General features: G+C 46.3%; 1 protein-coding gene across 2 annotated transcripts; it reads right to left on the bottom strand.

Annotated features, from left to right (window-relative positions):
* Window positions 1-80: 80 nt before the first annotated feature.
* Window positions 81-21,499, bottom strand: LAMP1 (lysosomal associated membrane protein 1). 2 transcript variants are annotated; one of them, XM_058548531.1, is made up of 9 exons: window positions 21,214-21,499; window positions 13,409-13,563; window positions 11,276-11,492; window positions 10,992-11,150; window positions 3,548-3,729; window positions 2,741-2,866; window positions 1,773-1,839; window positions 1,534-1,704; window positions 81-1,032 (listed from the first exon to the last, which is right to left on the bottom strand). In XM_058548531.1, exons 1-9 carry the CDS (start codon window positions 21,260-21,262, stop codon window positions 893-895), a joined length of 1,266 nt encoding a protein of 421 aa, XP_058404514.1. In that variant the 5' UTR covers window positions 21,263-21,499; the 3' UTR covers window positions 81-892. The 2 variants fall into 2 exon arrangements, with proteins under 2 accessions (XP_058404514.1, XP_058404515.1); XM_058548532.1 differs by having other exon boundaries at window positions 13,409-13,530; window positions 21,214-21,378.
* Window positions 21,500-22,003: the final 504 nt, after the last annotated feature.

Here is a 22,003-nt window from a genome sequence, read left to right as displayed (position 1 = left end):
CCCAGCCCACACACTGCCACCCACCCTTCATCCCATCGCGATCGCTCACCACGAGTGGACAAAAGGGCTAGGTCCAGACAGAGAGAGAAAGAGACGCTTTATTAGCATTGTTACGACATCGCGCACACGAAGGGTCCTCAGTGCCCAACCCGCCGAGCTGCAAGTGGATAAATCAGAGAATGAGACCGATCATTGTACACAAGTGCAGACGCAGGATCACCCTGAACCTCACACAGAAGACTGAAGATCACTTTACAAAAAAAGTAAATAAAAATAACACCCAGTTTTCTATTTAAAAAAGCGCCAGCTCTTGAGTGGCAGACGCCAGTAGCTTTGATGCTCGAGGGTTGAGCTGCACAGCCCTTGGGGGCCGGGCCTGTCCTGGCTTCTAAAGCTTAACTCAAGCATTCCAGATTTTCATCTTTTGGAGTACTTCTGTTTTACAACTTTCTCTACTAATTTCTTAAGCATGTCAGCCTAACAGCCAGCCTTCACCAGCCATACGTGTTAAGACCAGAGACTCTCCCTTTGTAAGGCTTAAATCTGAGTCAAGAGTGAAGAGACCAAACACCAGAATCTTAAAAAGCCAAATTACATGGAGCCAGTGCCCTCCAGAAAAGCACTCTTACCCACCCCCTCTTAGAGTTCTACTTTGGTAAATATTAACGTTTAACCAGTTAGCAAAATATTTAACCCAGTTAGCAAAATTAACACCGTCATTTCAATAGTTACTCTTTTGTGCATAGTAAATGTCGCAAGATGAACTTCACATTTGATAAAGCAGATTTGAAAATCAGTTTGCAGCAAAGTGTGCCTCCCTCAACACCCATCTAAGCTCAGAGAAATGAACGGTGGCCCTGCAGCTGCTGCAGGTCCGCGTGGCGCTGCAGTGCTAAATCGTCTGGTAGCCGGCATGGCTCCTCTTTCTGCCGATGAGGTAGGCGATGAGGACAATGAGGACCAGCCCTGCCAGGGCTCCGCCCACGGCGATGGGGATCAGCATGTTGTTCTCGTCGAGCTGACATTCCTCCACTGTGGAGACAGACAGACCTGTGCTCACATAGGCTGTCACCATGCAGACCCTGGAGACAGGCCTCTGTCGCCTCCCTCTCTTCTCACAGCCCAGCAGGGGAAGATTAAACCAATGAGGGGCCTCCAATTCCAATCCACTATCACTTGGAGAAGCCCCTATAGAGGCGGGGCTTTCCACAAGGCTGGGAAATTACAGACGTGGTCAGTCTAACCTAATCCTGGGCCCTTCTGGAACACTAACCGCTTTCACAGGGGGAAGAGCCACACTATTTCTTAAAACACTACCTATGCTCAAATGGTGACATGTGTTTACATCTGTAAGATATGCCGGGCCTTTCAAAAGTGAAGTGACACAGGAAGGGCATTTGCTCTAAAAATCTTAGACTGGGAAACGGGGCTCCCAGCCCTGCCTTGCCACACAGAAGCTGCTAAATATCCAAACAGACCCACAGCCTGTTGGACCCCATGCAAGTCTGAGACACCGCCCTCGATGCTACTCACCAGACCCAAACTTGTCACCTTCCACCTGGAAAGCCTGGACCCACACTTTGAAGATGTTGACGTAAAGGGCGTCCGAGACCCGCAGGCGCTCCTCAGCGTTACACTTGTAGGAATTCCCGATCGTGGCCTGAAGTGCCCTCAGTGAACTGTTGGCAGCCTCGAAGGTGGGCCCTGCAAAGGCACGTGAGAGTGAGTGCCCCAGAGCACCTGGAGGGGCACATGAATTGTAGGGGTCTTACCTCTGGTGTCAGGAAGAGTCATATTCAACTGGATTTCTTGGAGGAAAAACCGGCTAGAAGTTGCATTCTTAAAGAGAAGAAGATAATCCTTATAACCACTCACGTTTTTACCATCAAACTTGAAGGCTCATTTGGTAATAAATTTGACCTCCCATTCTAGCTTTAGAATGAAACTACAGAGTATCCTGTCTGTAAAGACATCATACAAATCTCAAGAATACAAATTTTGATTAGTTCCTTCCAGACCATTTCACATAATCAGATTCTCTATTAAATTAAGGATTGAAGGAGCTGTATTCTAAAAAAATAAACTTTTTCCAAATGTTTGCTGAACTTTTTAGGAAAGTTAAACTTTATTAGGAGAAACCCAACTGTTACTCAGTTCATTTGCACAGTGTATTACAAATATTCCTGAGTGGCATTTCCATTCTTCCCATATTATTTTGGTAATGTTACATATGATTCTGCCCAGGCAGGTATGAAAACAAGAAGGTACAGGATGCAGAGATGCTGCTCCTCAGTAAAGGGGCAAGGACTGCGTCTGAGGCAGGAGGCCAAGCTGAGTGCCCAAGCTGAAGTCGCCCCTTCCTCTCGGCAGCCACGCTGCCAGACAGTTTGTGTTAACCGTGGCTGCCGGGCACACAACAGGCACTCCCTGACATATGCTGAATAAATGAATGGAGGCACTTGTTGACAAACAGGCGTGGGGGGCAGAGTGCCCAAAAGACCAACAAAGGAGGAAGGCAAAGAAAAGACTCCTCCTGCCTAAGGCAGAGCTGTTGGTTCAGGACCTGTGTCCCATCTTCACTCTGGCTTGTGCGCCGTGTGCTCAGCTCAGCCGCTGCAGCCAGGCGGCACCAGGCACGTGAGAAAACACAGTAAAAAGAAAACCCAAGTAAGACGCATGCTACAAAGCCAGGCGGGGCTGACACTGAAGCCCCAAGTGACAAAGGAACATGGACCCTCACCATTCCAAACTTGAAGAAAAGGAGAATGATGTCCTCGCCCCGGAGCTCCAGGGTCACCAGCTGGGTGGTGCAGCTCCCACTGACATGGGTCTTATTTGGGTTGATATTGAATACTCTTCTCACAGTCTAAGTAAGCAACAGAAACAAGTTACCGTTCCACTTCACACCAAGTCCTCCCCACTTCTGAAAAAACAAAAGCAATCCTAAAACAGTAACATCAAAGCCACATTTCATTTTGACCAAAACCAAAAGGAAAATATTAGAAGTTTACACTAGTGCAGATGTCTGGATTCCAAAACAACTTTTCCTGCTACTTCTGGTTGCTACTCTCAGAACGAGGCGTACCTGTAGGAAGGTGCAGATCCCAGCCCCTTCTGACCCCGTCTCCCGACTTCACATCATCACAAGCAAGTTACCGCACAGCCCCACAGACTTTGTCATCATTAGGGAGAAATATGAATTCAAAGGAAAAGTATAAAAATGACACTTAAATGTTTGAGTGGTAACAGTTTAAGTAAAATTTAATGTTCTCTCAAGGGTCAACAAACCTGTCCCTTAAAGTGCCAAACAACACACATTATAGGCTTTGTGGGCCACACGACAGGCTCTGTCACATCACCTCGATTCTGCTGTTTCAGAGAAAAGCACTGGAGTGTGTGGATGGCTGGGTATGCTTGACGGACACAGGCACACTGACCTGCTCCCTACGATTTTTACCTAAGAGGCTGCACACGCACTGATCCCGATGCTCACGTGCACCAACAAGCCAACGCGCACAGAGAAAGGGCTCCTCGGAGCCGAGCCTACCGTGTTGTCCTTCCTCTCGTAGGTGATGTTCAGCTGCAGCCCCATGCTGGCAAGCAGACAGGTCCCGTTGGTGCCGCTCACGTTGTACTTGTACACTGAGGGGCTCTCGGGTGATGGCGAAGGGTGGGGGGGCACCGTCGGCGCTGGTGTCGGGGAAGGTTCGTCTTGCTCACAGCGCGTCTCTGGAGGGACATGTGGGGATGAATCGTACTCTCACAGGACGGCCGGCAAAGTCCTGGTTCCCTAGAACCGCCAGGAACTACGGCCACCCCGAGTTCAGTGCAGACCCCAGCAGACTTTCTCAAAAAGCCCCGCAGAACGTGACTCCTCAATTCTCCCAAGAATGGCATGTGCTAACATCGTTCCAGAAGTACAGGACAGGAGCAAATCATTACAGACAACCCAGAGCAGGTGGTGCCAGTGACGCACAGAGCCCGCTGAGGGTGACGATGTGGGGGGGAGGGGTCGGAGGGAGAGTGCACACAGGGGGTGTGTGGGGAGAGGACACACGGAGGAGGTGTGGGGAGAAGCCACACGGGGGTGTGTGGGGAGAGGACACACGGGGGGGGGTGTGTGGGGAGAGGACACACGGGGGGGTGTGGGGAGAGCACACACGGTGGGGGAGAGGACACACGGGGGGAGAGGACACATGGCACCCCCAGAAGACATGCTGAGGAGTTTGAATGTTATTCTGTCCCTCAGAATTTGATCCACCGTGAGAGTTTACAACAAAAGTTTATTGTGAAAATCAAAGTAAAGGAGAATGACAACCAAAAACTTTCTACAGCAGCAGACAGGATAGATGGATGCCTCCCATGAAGATTACAGATTACTTAACCATTTAAAACAGCAAGATATATAGCACTTCTAGGATACCGCCCACCCCAAAATTAGGTTCATTTACCACCTTGTTTCTGTGGACAATCAAGAAGTTTAGAATCATTTAGAATGTTTAGAATCACAAAGTTTCGAATCACAATTTCCATCCAATTCCCTCTTTCCACATTTCTGCCACGCTGAGCCATGGGAAGCTGGCCAAAATATCCAATGTGGGGAGCCCACCGGGGATTTGCTGTAACTTTACCAACCACCTGTTCCCTTCTTATTCCAAGCTAAAATCAAACTTTTACTTTTAACTCCTTTTCAGTTGCTGATTCTGCCTCCATATTCCATCTAGTCAGAGGAGGAGAGACGAGAAACTCCCCCCACAGGACTACAACACAGGGGTAATTTAACACCTTCACACTATGCAATCTTGTAGAGTAAAATGCCTTTCTAGATCGAGGATAAAGATGGCAAAAAAAAAAAATACCCACCTCTGTGAAGTGGATTTAACCTTGGGCTGATGAAGGCAAGTCAAACACCGCCACAGATGTCCCAACCTACAGTGAGCTGGCCAACACCATCTGCCTCTCACCCGGGAGCTAAGCCACACGGTGACGTTACAGCTGTACTTGTAAAAGTAGCTTCACCATCACTTTATAAATTGTTAGGGAACATAACAATCAAATGTGCAAAACCACGTTAAAACAAAACAGAGAACAGGCCAGTCTCCGAGTTCTGGCCACAAACTGTGTTGAGAAGCCAGAGCTGGTGGACTGAATGAGGAACATGCAGATTATGACCTGCTGAATGAGGGGGCACAAGCCACCTCACACACCTCTCAGCATCCAAGCTCCCACACAGGGAAGGTGAAACCTATGGGGTCACTGCAACTGAAGGTGCAGTTTCAATACACTCACACAAAGAAAGCAGAGTCACAAGATCTATTCCTTACAGATCCCAGAAGCAGGGGGGCGGGCAATGAGCCGGGGGAAGGGCAGTCCGCCATACCAGGTTACGAGAGCAGGGTAGCAAGCACCTATTACTTATAAGGTGGTTGGGGTGAAGGGCACTAACTTTTCACAGGCTTAACTCTTAAGTGGTTATTTTAAAAGGCGCCCCGGAAAAGGCAAAGCAGGAACTTACAGTGGAAATCCTAAGCTCAGGTCCTTACCCAAGTGTCCAGACTCTGGGTGTGAGCAGGGCTGTCATACTGTAAAATGCCTGGGCAGCAACTCAGAAAAACAAAGTTGTTTTTCTCACCCTAACAACACACATGTGGAAGAAGTGACCTACACTGATCTGACAATCATTTTCAAGGTAAGATCCACCGTTTTCATAAAGCAGGTTACAAAATGTCAACTTGGAAACATGAATAACATACCATCAGGTCTCAATGCTATTCAGAAAAGTGCAGGACTTGGGAAATCTGCATGGATAAAACGCCCTTTTCCTTCTCTCTTACTTATAAACACAAAACCCACACTCTAACCAGACTGTTACCTACTACAAACACTGAAGTCCTTCCTGTAGAGGGCTCACAACCCACGCGGAGATAATGACAAATACAACACGCTGAAGTAGGCAAAGTGCTATACCCCCAGGGATGGCCTCTGGGAAGACCAGGGGACCCAGGGGTTGCTACAGGGTCACCCTTAGTCTTCTCCACAAAGGAAACAACGGGGGAGGAGACCACAGGGCTGAGTATCCTTCCAGTTGCTCTTCTCACGATTTTGAAAAGCTTATATGCCCCAAAAGCCCCAAATGATCTCCCAGCAGCAGTAGATACTCAAATAAACCTGCACACTGCAATTAGTAAGAATCTCAAATAGAAAGAGATGTTTTAGCATCAATTCCTTCAATTTAAGCTAGACTAGGAGTGAGACTCTGGTTCCTAAGGAATGAAAAAGAGATATTGCCAAATTGGGTAGCAAGTGAGTTATATGATGAACTATATTTAAAAGTAGTTTCTGTTTTGAACTTCTAACAGTTGTGAGAGTTGACAAGCACCCACATATCAAATCTTAAAGATAAAAAGATTAACCAATCCGAGTTCTCTGGTGAGCCAACTAAACCCAGATGCCTGCCTGGGCCTCACCCCAAAACGCATTAACGCAGCGTGGGCCTGGGGCTGGAAATCCATTTCTGATGGACACAGAGTGAGACCACCTGACCTGATTGACTCCAGCCTCCAGGCAGAGCTACACTCAGACCATTCCAGAATGATAACCATCTGCCCCACTTCACAGACCTTCGGGAAAGAAGATACCTGTTTTCTTCAGAACTTATCTTCATCAACAAAACTGACAGGAAAGTTAGGTCAGCCTTGACTTGTGTTTTATTTCCTTTTAAAATAAAATCTGTAAGAACCTGAGGCTTCTCAGGATGATGCACATGAAATGGCAAGGTGAACGGGGGCTTTCTGGTCAAGGCCACTACCACATTACTGATAAGTAAGGCCCCAGAAGCCTACTCCAACATGCTGAACCTGCAGTCCATCAAATACAAGCTTTACGTGGCTTTTATGACCAAAAATTTACTGATTTACTGGAAACGTGTTCATTCAACAATTTATTAAGAACCCACGAGGAGAAGAGACTAGGAGGATATAAAAATATACTCATCATATTTGATAAGGTATCTTTATCCTGAAGAAGCTTTCAATTTAGTTAACAGACAGGAAAAAAATAAGTTTTAAGTGCCTAATAACCAAAGGAATGAAACAGGTACAAAAGGAGATAAAAGAAATAGCTCGGGCCAGCCCCGTGGCTTAGGTTAAGTGCATGCGCTCCGCTACTGGCGGCCGGGGTTCGGATCCCGGGCGCACACCAACGCACCGCTTCTCCGGCCATGCTGAGGCCGCGTCCCACATACAGCAACTAGAAGGATGTGCAACTATGACATACAACTATCTACTGGGGCTTTGGGGGAAAAAAAAAGGAGGAGGATTGGCAATAGATGTTAGCTCACGGCCGGTCTTCCTCAGCAAAAAGAGGATTGGCATGGATGTTAGCTCAGGGCTGATCTTCCTCACACACACAAAAAAAGAAATGGCTCAATTTTAATGGACATCAAATTTTTAAGTGACGCACACTGTCGTGGTAGTGTATGTGGTCAGTTATGCCAAATCCCCTACTCACAGGGAAGATACTGGTCCCTTTCTTTGAAAAGTAATATTAACAGCAATCACTATCAAAAAACACCCAACAGGACACCAAGAACAGACAAAGAGTGTTGTCACAAAACGCCACTGGTCAGGCTCTCCCAGACCACACTTGAGTCACCTTCACGGCGAGCTGAGCAACTGTGCAATACACTAGGGTTGAGCCTTAAAAAACGATTCAGATCATGTTATCAATTATTATATTCTGTTGTACAGCACAGCCCCTTACTTATGGAGTGTCTGCCCGTACCAGAGATCCGAGGCCCCAACTCCTCCTCTCTTGCACCTCCACCTTGAGCAGCTGCCTGCCAGCGGCTGGCCCAAGAGCTCCTCTAATCAGTGTTCCCAGGACCCAGGCCACCAGAGGGCCAAATCCCACAAAAGTGTGTTGAGCAAGAAGTCATGGGTTGTGTGAGAGAGGGGGTGGGAGCAACAGTCAAGGGGAGAGGCATAAGGGTTAGCAAACGAGACTCGAAAGGGCCCTGCCAACTCGGGGCCTTTGGGATTGTTTTGTTTTGCTTACTTCCTGTTTTCTCAGCACTAGAGCCCCACACTGACAAGGGATTACTATAGAGGATGTGACTTAATAATGAGATGAGTTCCACAAGCCCCACGGGGACTCCTTTCCAGTGAAGAGTCTGCAGGTGGGCCCACAACTTCACCCAGCCCTCCCGGCCTACAATGAGAGGACATTCCAGCTTCTACAAGACATATCTTCAGAATGCTTCTTAACTCTCCTCTTCCCAGGAGAATTTACTAAGACAGTATGGTAGTGTCTTTGAAAAAGAAGCACAATTTCTTTTCCAAAGTACATACATACCTGCACAGGCACATTTAACATAAAACTGAACAAGCTTTGATGACCAGGGACAACCACGGAACATGAGACGAGGTCGGGTGGTGAGCTCAGCACAGACGGAGGGGTTGCCCACAAGCTCCAAATAACTGACGACTCCCAGGCGGGAAGGCCAAACCCCAGGTAACCCTAAGTGGGATAAGAGCATGCCTGGGGGGCGGCCAGCGGCTGGGGCTCACGGGTGAGGACAGCCTCAAATGCGTACCAGGTGGAAACCTGGAATCACGTGCACGTGTCCTCCATTAGAAAAGGAATGAATGTGCGAAATGTTGACAGTGGGGACACCACGCGTGTGCGGGGACAGGGGAAATGTGGGGAATCTCTGACTTGCTATTCAACTCTGCTGTGATGAATCCAAAACTCCTCTAAACAATAAAGTCCATGGTCAGCCCTCCGTGTCCACCGGTGCCACATCTGAGGAGTGTGCACAATTTATGATCTGCGGATGTGGAACCGTGGACATGGGGGGCCCACTAAGGGACCTGAGCATCTGCGGACTCAGGTATCGGCAGGGGTCCTGGAACCAATCCCCTGAGGATACCAAGGGATGACTATGTTTAAAAAACAAAGTAACTGATTAACCTTAAGAACACAATTAGCCTCTCTATATCATCACATCTGTCCTTAAACTAGAAAAGGCAGCCCCCATCACAGGGCCCCAGCGCCCTCATGACACGGACAACGTGGCACCTCTCTTCAAAGCACCATGCCCTTAGGGAGTCCAGGTCATCTCATCTATGTTCAGAAGCCTCCAAAGCAGAAGGAAACAAGTCCTAAAGGGGAGGAGCCATGTTCTATGGCCATGTTTAGGTCCAGCTGGCAGTGACGTCACTGCACTGAGTCACCAAACCAGAGACACTATCATTTTCTAAGACCTTCGGACAGTTTCCGCTCTTTCCTTCTGCTCTTGAGGCCTGAGAGAGAAGACTGACGCAACCCAGATGTGTTCTGCTAGGTATGAAAGCCAGCTATGTGGAGATGTGTAATGGAGAACAAACTTGTAATTATTCGAAGTATTTGCCTTGTTACTCTAGCCCCCTCTCGGTTACCTACTCTAACTAAAGTCACCTTTCACCTGCCTGAGGCAGCGGCTGTGTGAGCCACACACACCTGGACCTGCTGCCCTCACCCACACGGCTCACGCCAGCCCCAGGGGAGCAGTCCTCGCCTCCTGTCAGCCCTTCCTGGTGAAGATGCATCCTCACCCGACCCTCCACCCCAAAAGAGGCTGCGTGGTGGGCAAGTCGAGCCCACTGCTCCAGCTCACTCTGACCTCCACCTCTAGTCCTGTACTGCTGCTGCTGGTTCTATTTCTCCCAGTTACATAGGGTTTCCTTCAGTCCTAGCTCTGTCACTAACAGTCTTCCCATTAGGTCAGGGGTCAGCAAATTTCCTCTGTAAAGGGCCAAACAATAAACATTTTAGACTCTGCGGCTGTCCGGTGTCTGTCCCAACTCAGCTCTGCCCCTGGGAACATGAAAGCAGCCACAGAAACAGGGGAGTGAATGACCACAGCTGTGTTCTAATAAAACTTCAGTTATGGGCACTAAAACTTCAATTTCATATAATTTTCAAGTGTCATGAGATGTTCTTTTGATTTTTTTTAATCTTAAACTTTAGCATAAAACCCATTCTTAGCTTACAGGCCATACAGAAACCGGAGGTGGGCTGAATCTGGCCACAGGCGACTGCTGGCCCTGCTAGGAGCACACACGTCTCTGAGCACTCTCCAACAGTCACTCTGAGCCTTCAAGCAAGACTGCTGGGGAACACTGCAAACCAGAGGCCCACCAGTGCGGGTCTGAAGCCTGGAAGGAGCTGCTGCCTCTAACACACACACTGTGCTGCAGGGACAACTCGCCCAAAGCCGTCAACCCCTCACCTTTCAGAAAACGGACAGTCATCTATGAGCTGACAGGCAGGATTTGGAAAGAGAACGTTTTCAAGTCAGAGTAAAATGACAGCACTACTCAGTCCTTACTCCAGGCCAGGCACTGAGATAAGCACTTTGCATAAACCTCCTTTTCAATCTTAACAAGCTTCTGAGCCAGGTTATTACCCTTATTTTGCAAGTGAAGGAACCAGAGGTTGACTACCCCCCAAGACCACAGAGCTGGGAGGAGCTTAAAGCCCTGCCTGTCGGACCCCAGAGTCCACTGGTGGAGCTCGGTCGGCAGGCACAACCTGGGAGACAATGACGTCCCGGAAAGGCACTCCTGGTCCTTCCACCACCTGCCCCTGGGCCTGCCTGAGCTGGACTGAGGTCAGACTAGGTCTCTGTGTAAAGACAACTAGCTTCAACCAGAAGAGATCCTGTGACCGTGACCCCATTAGCTAACAAGGGAAGACACAGAGAAGGTTTCAATTGCTTTGCCCTTTCACCCTTTTTAACCAATATTTGTCCACTCTCATCTAAACAGGTCACCTTCTCTAAAGAGAAAAGGTTAGGTGGACAGCACCCCAGAGATGCAAGCCACTGGCTCAGTTGGGGGCTGTACGGATGCTCCTTCACACACACATCCCTTGGGCACCCGGGCACAAAGCGACTTCTGTACCTGTGAGTCTGACTGACGGCACCAGGCCAAAGGGTAGCAGTCTCTTACCTTCCTTGCTGAAGCTATTGTTCGAAAGGTACGCCTGGATGGTGGCATCATGAAGCGTGACAGTTACGTTACTCATGTGGATCTCGTTGCTGCTTACACACCTGTATTTTTTATTTATGTCTGCCTTGATGTCAGTTATGGCTTCCACAGTCTTGATGTCTATATTTGAAAAAAAAAAAAAAAAAAAAATTTTTCACCACTTGAGGTACTTAGTGAAAAGTAATTTCAGACACTCCCCCAACCCAATTTTCTTCCCTTCATAATTGGTGAGTTTTGGTGCGTACCCTTGGAGCTTGCATTGGGGAAAATCTGGGCGTCTGACAAGTTGTAAACAAAACGCATCAGCTGGACCCTGTAACGTGTGGCATTTCTTGCGAAGTTGAGGGTCAGTGTATGTCCTCTTCCAAAAGCAATCACAAGACTGGGATCAGAAGCATTCTCTTTACCACAAGAGCTGCTATTTAACACTTCTGCATTAGACGGCAGGTCAAAGGTCGCATTCTAGAACAAACACAATGACAGCAGAACCCAATTAGAATGTAGGCTATTAAAGGATTCAGAAACACCAAAGAAAGCTCTTCTGTAAGTCTGATACAAACTAAGACCTCAGTGCCATCTCAGATATCACTGTTAAGGTATTCATTTTTAATAGAAATAAAAAAATACAAAAAAAAATCAGTATTACATGTCAGTAATAGACCAAAAAGTAATTCAAGTATAAAACAAAGATGACAATTATTCATATAAATATTCTTTATTAATATAATTTCAATTTACAATGGAATTAAAACTAAAGTTATCTTAGTAAACTGAAATAAGTATAATGGGCTTCAAAATGAGCTGTGTATTTATATTTGAAAAAAGCTATTACTACTTGTTAGTTATAGAAATGTCTGTTTAAAGAATGTCTCTTTAAACAAAGAGAAGAAGGTTTTTATTGCAGAAATGTTTAAATTTACTATTACAAGCCAAACAAACAACTAGAAAACAACCTAATGTCCATCAAAATAAACTGGACTGCCTAAATGAACTATGGGTAAGCGGTCCTAAAAAAATGACAGAACTACATGAGGTGACAAAGATGTGCTTTGTAAAACAGTAAGGCACATAACAGCATATGGACGATCACATTCGTGTAACATAATTAATATATAACAAAATATTTTAAAAATTCAAACAAAAAAAGTGAAGTAGAAATTAAAATAAAAGGTGCTTGGACAAGTCTTTATAATTTGAGATTTTCTATAGAACAAAACCTTTCCAGTTTTCTTCTGTTTTGACAGAGACCACATTTATATGAAGCCTAGTACGAGTGAATGAATGAGGCCCGAGCAGCTGGCAAAAAGTCTAGAGCACTTAGAGGAACTGCAGATCTTCCCAGCAATGCTGGGCCCCACTGCTGTCCTGTGAGTGGCAGCGAAAAGATATGGTGCTGTCGACATGGAGGTGGGCAAGGAAGAATGATGGTTTCAACAAAGAACTGACAATAAAATGTGGTTTAGGGATATACTTAAAGAGCAAATGTTCAAGAGAATGACTAAGCGAAATGTCCACTAACAGGTAACTAACAGAAGAGGACATATAAACAAATGCTGCTTATTCGTTAGAAACGAGGGAAATGCAAAAAGCCTTCAAGTATAAAGTTCTTTTAACAAAACACCTAACGGGCTTTTTTATTTTTGGTGACGAAAACTAGCCCTGAGCTGACATCTGCTGCCAATCCTCCTCTTTTTGCTGAGGAAGATTGGCCCTGGGCTAACATCTGTGCCCCTCTTCCTCCATTTTATATGGGACGCCGCCACAGCATGGCTGGACAAGCGGTGCGTGAGTCCGCACCCAGGATCTGAACCAGCAAACCTCGGGCCGCCTAAAAGCGCAAACTAAACCACTACGCCACCGGGCTGGCCCCCTAAGGGACATTCTAATCAAACTAGTACAATGCTTATAATGCTGCACATCAAACAACTGTTTATATACAATTCTCTGAGCACAATAGTTTATTTAAGTCAAATTCAACAAATCAAAAAAGCTATATTCACAGAGCTATACATTGGGTGTGGGAAAAAACATAAGAAAACAACTACCAATAGGGAGGTGATTTAACAAATTAGGTTGGTTAACATAATGAAGTATTACATTGTGATTATAAAAGATAATCGTGAAGAAAACTAGAAAAACGCTAATAAAAAAGTGAAAGCAAGGCACAAAACGGTTTGTATATTATGACTGCAGCTTCAGTATATAAAGAGCATAGGCTGTTACAGGCAGTAATAATATCCAGGCACACTGTAATGATGAGCCTAGAAGGAAAGACGCATACATGAAAGAACTGTGTTAAGGTGGGAGCATTTTTCAAAGATTAAATAATTTTCACACACATGCACAAGCAACGCACGAAGCACACTGCTGTTTCCTACCTTAGAACCACTCTGGGTATCATAGCTGGTCAAGAAGGCGGCGGAGAAGTTGGCCATTATACAAGCTGTCCCATTGCCATCTTTCACCACAAACACTGCTGATGCACCGTGCACAAGGCCTGCTAACTCCAGGAAAGACAGATATAAACAAATCCCTTTTTGAAAATACAAGTGGATATTTCTGTTGTCCACAGCTGTAGCAATAATGGATTTCATTAGATTATTAAGTACATTGTGCTTCTTAAACCACTAAAGAACTAGACACGCAGATTACTCAGGCTGGGTTCAGCTGGGTCTTCTGTCCCTCCTGGACATGATTCTGAAAATGTTAACTCTAAGCGCATACAGTTTTCCAATCTGGTCAATAGCTCTTTAATGCTCTACTTCAGAATACTTATCAGGAAGTTGCATATCAATTTCTGGGTCACCCCTGCACCCTCAGAGGATCTCTGGGAAAGGTGGTGGGGTTCTGCAGGCATAACTCAACCTAAACACTGGCCTTCCACAGAAATCCATGGTATCTTTCACTATGTCCTAAACTGCTATTTAAATTGGATCTGTTTTTACCTCTCATGGACTGGTGGTGTGGCAAGAAGGGCCACGGACTCAAAGGTCTGAGCTCTTTGCCCAATTTCAGAAAGGTCCTCAAAAAACAGTGTTTCAATTGAACCTGGAGTTGGCTGTGTGACCTTAGGACTTCACTCAACCTCTCTAGGTGGGGCTGCCACATCCCAGAGGGAAGGGACAGATGAAGTTCTCACGGGTCCCTCCAGCTCGAGAGCCATCACTGCCCCACACTTCCTCTTTGAGTGAGTTCTCAGGGCCAGTGCCGTCTTCTTCATCTCCCCTGGCCCTGACAGAGCAGTTTAGCAGCAAATGCAATCTCACCACTATGGTAGACAAGTAGGTAATTTTACAAGACGCACATTTTAGTACATTGTCCTTTTACAGATGGGCAAAGATAGGTGTTTTTGCTACTTCTAAAGCCAAACAGCTGTCAGCCACCACTGCGTACTCTAATGCTCAGAAGCAATGCGCCCTCTTGTCTCTGCTGCCACAAGCTCTTGCACACCTTTTTACGGAGCATTTACACGCCTGGCTCTGATGGCTCTAAGTGTAAATACGACTCAGGCACACTTGGAAGATAGCATACTCAGAGGACACTCAATTCATTTTCCATTCTAAAAACTCTGTCCTTGACAAAGTAAATGACTCCAATGAACCCAATTCAGTTTACCCTTGGGACTTTCACAAAACAAAATCTTTAAAGCCAACTACTATTCAAGCCTAAAGCAGACAGACCTAGAGCCAGAAACCTCCTTATCTTCCCTTTAGCCTCTGGTAAAGGAAATACCAAAATCTACGTTCACAAAGAAAAGCTGCTACATCAGAAAGAAGTAAACTATAGCAAACAAGGAAACCCGTGCAATTTTTTGTGTTTTGCTTTGCAAATTTTTAATGCCCCCCCAAATACGCAAATTATACTAAAAGCACTTCCAATGAACAAATATTCCGTTTTTAAAAACAGAGAAAATTCCACAACTCGTTTGTGACAAAGTAAAGGTGTCTAAAAACAGACAAATGGTTCTCATGCCTTCCTAGAGGGATGGGGTAAGTGTACAAGAGCAGCGGACTGAGGCCAGCAAGGCAAAAAAGCAGGTTGGGCAGGCAGAAGCAAAAGCGCGTGTTCAAGCGTGGGCACTGAAGCCAGAGAGACACTGGACATTGACCCAGCTCACGGTGTACATGGGCCACCGCCTGCACTGTGCACAGACTCCCTCAGGCCTGGGACACCCTCATCCGGCCCTGGCCCGGCTGCTGGAGGGTCACATGTGATCACATCTGCCGGGGCACAGCAGGTTGCTGCCTCCCATGGGAGCAAGCACAGGTCAGTTCTTACCAAGCTGCCCTTTTATAAAACGGTTCCCTAAATCATTACAAAAACTTTCTACTAAAAGGAATAAAAGGAATCCAAATAGCCAACGAAGAAGTGAAACTCTCACTATTTGCAGATGACATGATTTTATATATAGAAAACCCTAAAGAATCCATTGGAAAACTATTAGAAATAATCAACAACTACAGCAAAGTCGCAGGGTACAAAATCAATCTACAAAAATCAGCTGCATTTCTGTATGCTAATAACGAACTAACAGAAAGAGAGCTCAAAAAGATACCATTTACAATCGCATCAAAAAGAATAAAATATCTAGGAATAAATCTTATCAAGGAGGTGAAAGACCTATACAATGAAAACTACAAGACATTGTTGAAAGAAATCGATGATGATATAAAGAAATGGAAAGATATCCCATGCGTATGGATTGAAAGAATAAACATAGTTAAAATGTCCATATTACCTAAAGTAATCTACAGATTGAATGCAATCCCAATCAGAATCCCAATGACATTCTTCATGGAAATAGAAAAAAGAATACTAAAATTCATATGGGGCAACAAAAGACCCCGAATAGCTAAAGCAATCCTAACAAAAAAGAACAAAGCTGGAGGCATCACAATCCCTGACTTCAAAACATACTACAAAGCAACAGTAATCAAAACAGCATGCTACTGGTACAAAAACACACACACAGATCAATGGAACAGAAGTGAAAGCCCAAAAATAAAACCACACATGTACGGACAGCTAATTTTCAACAAAGGAGCTAAGAACATACAATGGAGAAAGGAAAGTCTCTTCAATAAATGGTGTTGGGCATGGACAGAGAAAACTGGACTGTGGTTACCAGGGGCAGTGGGGGTGGGGGGTGGGCACAAGGGGTGAAGGGAGTCATATATATGGTGATGGACAAACAAAAATGTACAACCCAAAAATTTCACAACGTTAGAAACCATTAAAACATCAATAAATAAATAAATGGTGTTGGGAAAACTGGACAGCCACCTGCAAAAGAATGAAAGTGGACCATCTGCTATCACCATTCACAAAAATTAATTCAAAATGGATCAAACACCTGAAGGTGAGACCTGAAACTATAAAACTCATAGAAGAAAATATAGGCAACACACTATTTGACATTGGTCATAAAGGAATCTTTTCAGATGACATGCCTACCCAGACTAGGAAAAAAAGAAAAAAAGAAAAAATAAGCAAGTGGGACTTTATCAGATTAAAGAGCTTCTGCAAGACAAATGAAACCAGAATCAAGATGAACAGACAATCCACCGGCTGGGAGAAAATATTTGCAAAACATATATCTGACAAGGGGTTAATCTCCATAATATATAAAGAACTCACACAACTGAACAACAAAAAAACACACAACCCAGTCAAAAAACGGGCAGAGGAAATGAACAGACACTTCTCCAAAGAAGATACACAGATGGCCAATAGGCACATGAAGAGACACTAAACATCACTAATCATCAGGGAAATGCAATCAAAACAACACTAAGATATCACCTCAAGACCATCAGAATGGCTATAATCACCAAGACAAAAAACAACAAATGTTGGAGAGGATGTGGAGAAACATACACAGCTGGTGGGAATGCAAACTGGTGCAGCCTCTATGGAAAACGGTATGGAGATTCCTCAAAGAATTAAAAATAGAACTACCCTATGATCCAGCTATCCCACTACTGGGAATCTATCCAACGAACCTGAAATCAACAATCCAAAGAGGCTTATGCACCCCTATTCACTGCAGCATTATTCACCATAGCCAAGAACTGGAAGCAACCCAAGTGTCCTTTGACTGATGATTGGATCAAGATGTGGTGTATATATACAATGGAATACTAGTCAGCCATAAAAAAAAGACAAAATCGTCCCATTTGCAACAACACAGATGGGCCTGGAGGGTATTATGTTAAGTGAAATAAGCCAGAAAGACAAACATTGTAGGATCTCACTCATATGTGGAGTATAAACCAACACACGGACAGAGAAAACTGTATTGTGGTTACCAGGGGCAATGGGGGTAGGGAGTGGGCACAAGGGGTAAAGGGAGACATATATATGGTGACGGACAAAAATGTACAACCAAAAATTTCACAGCATTATAAACTATTAAAACATCAATGAAAAAAAACTTTCTACTGACTCACAGCACTTCATTAGGAAACATTTCAGATTAAACAACTTTTCAATCATACAATTTTTTCATTTAGTCAATAGGCTGAGGGTCTGAGCTTTCAAAGAAAAACAAGGAAGTATTACTGAAATTTAAAATAAGCTTTAGCAGCACTAGATGCCCACATGTATTCTGGAGAAGCCCAGAAATTTTCAATTATTAAAACACGAAACTTACCCCCAGAAGCCAATTTTGGTCAAGAGAAAAATATCTACAAGAGCATTAGAACATAAAATTGTAAGAGAAATGTAAGTATGCTAAAGGTCAGAATTTTTTTTTTTTAATTCTGTAACAGTAGCAGTTGGTTAAAAAAAATCCTTCTCAAATTAGGTAAAATGTTTGCAGTAATTTGAGGGGCGACCCTCTCAAAAGCCAGCTCCCTGGCCTGCTGGCAACTGCTAATCGCTAGCAGTCCTGCGCTCAGATGTGAACTCCATCACTTCTCCAGAGCTCTTAAAAAGGAGTAACTTTGGCTTATTCCTTCAAAATACTCCACCTTGTAGAACTTCCACCCTCTAACACAAGTGCAGCTCTGGGAAGCACGCCTGCTTCTGAGTAAGAGATCTCGTTCCATGACAGACTCCTCTACCACTTACCAGCTGTGTGATCTTGGGCCAGCAGCAACCGCCATGCCCTGGGTTTAGGCACCTGTGAAATCGAGGGGGTGCTCACACCTCAGGCTTGTCAGGGTACCAGAAGAGCCAATGCACGCAGAGTATTTAGTACAGGGCATTAGCACTGGCTCCAATGTCAGCTGTTATCATCTAAATATCCAGTGGTACACAGACCTCACCTATCAAGTGCATCACTGAATCCTCAGTACCTGACAATGTAAGCATTTTATTTATTCAACAAGCTCTTATAACGCACTTGCTCTCTGCCAGGCACCGCTCTAAGCACTCTGCAGGTAACTAAATCATCATGACAACCTAAGTAGGCAGACACTACTAGGATCCCCTTTTTCAGATGTGGAGACGAAGGCACAGAGAAGCTGCCTTGCTCAAGGTCACACAGCTAGGGAGAGTGCAGAGCCAGACCTAAAATCAGCCTGGCTAGCTGACTCAGAGCACATGCCCATCTCCACTGCCGTGGGCTGGCTGCAGAGTGCCACATCTGAACCACCCTTTCTCTCCAGCACTTGGTGAGTGAGTGAATACACCTCAAATTATGAAACACTCACTTTTGAAATGAGAGAGATTGCTATCTGAAGGAATGAGTCAATAAATTTATTTCTTTATTAACATTTTTATAAAAAAATTATTTCTGGTTTGTCTTGGCTTGATTCTTCTAAATCCAGTATTTTTCTTCTTCTTCTTAACCAGCGATACATAATCATCTACAAAGATTTAAAGGAAGAAAAAAAAAAAGGCCAAGGTTCCATCCCAGATAGTGAATCACAACCTCCAGAGGCAGGGCACCAGTAGGCACATTTCTAAAAAGCTGACCTACGCATGTTTCATTAGGGACCACAGCTGTAAAACTGCATGTCTCTTAATGTATGTCCTGAGTCCCTCCTACACTAGAGGCGCACAAGACAGGCTGTAGGATGAAGAAGGGAGATTCATGTGTACAAGTTATCACAACACAGCTGCACTGATGCTCTAGTGAAAGCACATGCTGTGCACACATGTAGTCAGGTCCTGTGGACGCAGACAGAAAGGAGGACTAAGGCTGCCTGGGACGGGTCTAACAACATAAATCAAAATTACAGACCCAAAAGATTTTGACCTCAAGGGTAGTGAAGAATTTGGTCACCAATCTGAGCAACTGACAAACTCCCACAATCAAGGGTAACATTAACTAGTATAAAACTTTTCAAACTTCCTAAGTGACAGCTCTTCATTTGGAAAGGGGAAGGAGGTCACCTAGCTGACACCAATGGTTTAAAGACTCACATTACACAATTACACTTTATCTTATACATCAAAGTTTCAGTTCACGCTTGTCTATACTTTCTACCAAGTATTCAAACACAAAAGAAGCTTTAAGTAATTCCTAACTATTAATGCAGGAGGAATTAGGAATTTAGAAGCTTGAAATACTTTTAGAAAAGATATTTTTTGGTGAAAACGTGCAGTAAGATAAACAATATTCTAAATAGATCTAAATGCAAGCTGTTAACAGATCTTTCTTAAAAGTTGGATTTTAAGTGAACTCGAAACTTAAAAGATATGATGGAATGGGCATTAAAAAGCTAATTATATGCACAAAACACCAAGGTTTCACAACGTGGGGAAGTCATGAATTTCTTTCTTCATTTTTAAGGTGAGTTTTTAAAACATGAAACAAAATACGAAAAGTATTAATGCTCGTGACCTCTTCTATTAAAAAAACAATGCAGCCGTTCTGACATGACAAATCTTGTTCCAGCAACCCTCCCTGTAACTAATTACACCTGCCAGCGGAGGGCAAGGCTTCGGGTTCACTGCACCGATAAGGTCATCCCTTGTGGCTGTTCACACAGCTCGAAGAACTCATTTTTACACAACAGGCAGAACAAACAAGTGAAACCAAGATCCACTGAATCACAATAACATAATTTTAGAGTAGGATGAGACTCAGAGATGGTTAAGGAATTCATGGGCAAGTATGCACGGAACGTGTATCCAGGTCTATTTAACTCACATGAACTCCCACCAGTTGTTTTCCGTATCATATTACAGATCCCGGCACTTAGATAAATCACCCCACGTTATTTGGGAGAGAGGTGAGAAAAAGTGGCATAGAGCCAGATTCACCAAAGGCCTCTCAACACCCTTAAAACACTACGGCAGGAAGGAGCACGTAGTGATTCTCATCTAAGGGACAGTACCCACTCCTCGTTACTATCAGGACAGGTGACTGAGGACAAAATTCCTCAATCAATACAATACTGAGCGCCCAGTGACCGCTTCCATGAGTTCGGTGGACTGGTGGCGAGCCAGACGCTCCCCAACGCGTTAACGGAGCCCCTCGCTGGAGCCAGAGGGACGGGCACACAGAAGAGGGGCAGCGCCGCGCGCCACGACTCGCTGGAAATGAACACTGCCACTGTGCGCCCAAGGCCGGTCCTACCTCTCGCCTTGTCCACTACGGGCTCTCCTCAACTCCTGAAGACAACCGTCGGGCATTCCAACATAAACGTCGATTCCCAGTAACACAAACGCGCGCACGAGCACCCCACGCCACACTGAAAGGGGCGAAGATTAAAGCACGAAGGGCAAACTACAAAAAGCCGGCATCACCGCGCCGCCCTGCTCTCCGGGCACCACCGTGCGGGAAAGAGCTCCGCGGGGTCTCCCGCCCGGGAGGACGCAGTGACCACGCAGGTCCCGCCGCCGCGGACTGCACAGCCCCCTGGACCTCGCGCTAAACCTGCCCGTAAACTGAGGAACCACCACAGCCGTCCAAAACCAGCAAGCCACCCGAGTCACTTCCACCTAACACCCGAAAACGAGTTCACGACTCGACACCTCGACCCCCCTCGTCCACCCCGTGCACCCAGACGCGACTCCCCAAGCAGCGGCCAGCGGGCTCCACGCCGGACCTCACGCGCGGACTTCGGCCGGTGCGGGCACGACCGGCGGGCCGCCCCGGCCTGCGGCTCCCGCCGCCCCCGCCCCCCGTGAGCCCCCCAGCCCCGCCGCCCCGCTCCCCGGGAGCCCCCCAACCCCGCCACCTCCGCCCCCCGGGAGCACCCCCAGCCGCGCCACCCCCGCCGGCCCTCACCGAGCAGCAGCAGGAGCAGCGACCGCCGGGCGCCGCCGGGAGCCGCCATGGGCGCGAGGGCCGCGAGGCGGGCGCGGGAGCCGGGCGCGTTGGGGCGGTTGGGCCGCGGGCGGGCGGGGGCCGGGGGCCGGCGTGAGGGCGGCGGGTCCCACGGTCGAGAGGCCCGGCCGCTTCGGCGCCCGCGGCAGGAAGGAGACCCGCGACCGGCGGCACCCGTCACGTGAGGCCGCGCCGCGCCCGCGCCGTCACGTGACCCCGCAGATCTCGCGAGAGCATGCGGGCGCAAGCGGCCCGGCTCCCCGGAGCGCGGCGTCCTCCTCCGCGGCGCACGTGACCTGGGTTCGGGCACGTGATCCCGCCAGGCACGTGACCGCAGCGCCACGTGACCCGGGCGGGCGGGGTCCCTCCTCCCTCTTCCTCTCCCCGAGGCGCCGCCCACTTTCGGGGTTTTGTTCTGTTGTTTGGGGTAGAAATCTACTTTTACTAAAGAGTCCATTTGCTGATATCTGGTTTAGGTATTCAGGCTGTTTTTGGATTTTTTGTTTGTTGCTGTTCCAAATGGGGGAAGAGTCTGAACAGCAGAGTTCCACTGAGGTGAAGTGCTGTCCACTGAGGGTCACTGTGGAAAAGAGGAAGTGTTGAATCTGGCGTCTGCGTATACTGTCACTGTGACCTAGTTCATCAACAGTCGTTTGTTGACATGCGATATTGGTCCAATATGTGAAAATGTTATTGGAGCCTGGGTTGTTCCTGTGAAGTAGAATGTAAGTTCAGACATAATTGGAGAAAT

The sequence above is a fragment of the Diceros bicornis genome, chromosome 9 (genome assembly GCF_020826845.1).
Source record: "Diceros bicornis minor isolate mBicDic1 chromosome 9, mDicBic1.mat.cur, whole genome shotgun sequence".
NCBI classification, from domain to species: domain Eukaryota; kingdom Metazoa; phylum Chordata; class Mammalia; order Perissodactyla; family Rhinocerotidae; genus Diceros; species Diceros bicornis.
The sequence above is the reverse complement of the archived record's forward strand: the minus strand, read 5'-3'. Positions and strand labels throughout refer to the sequence as shown.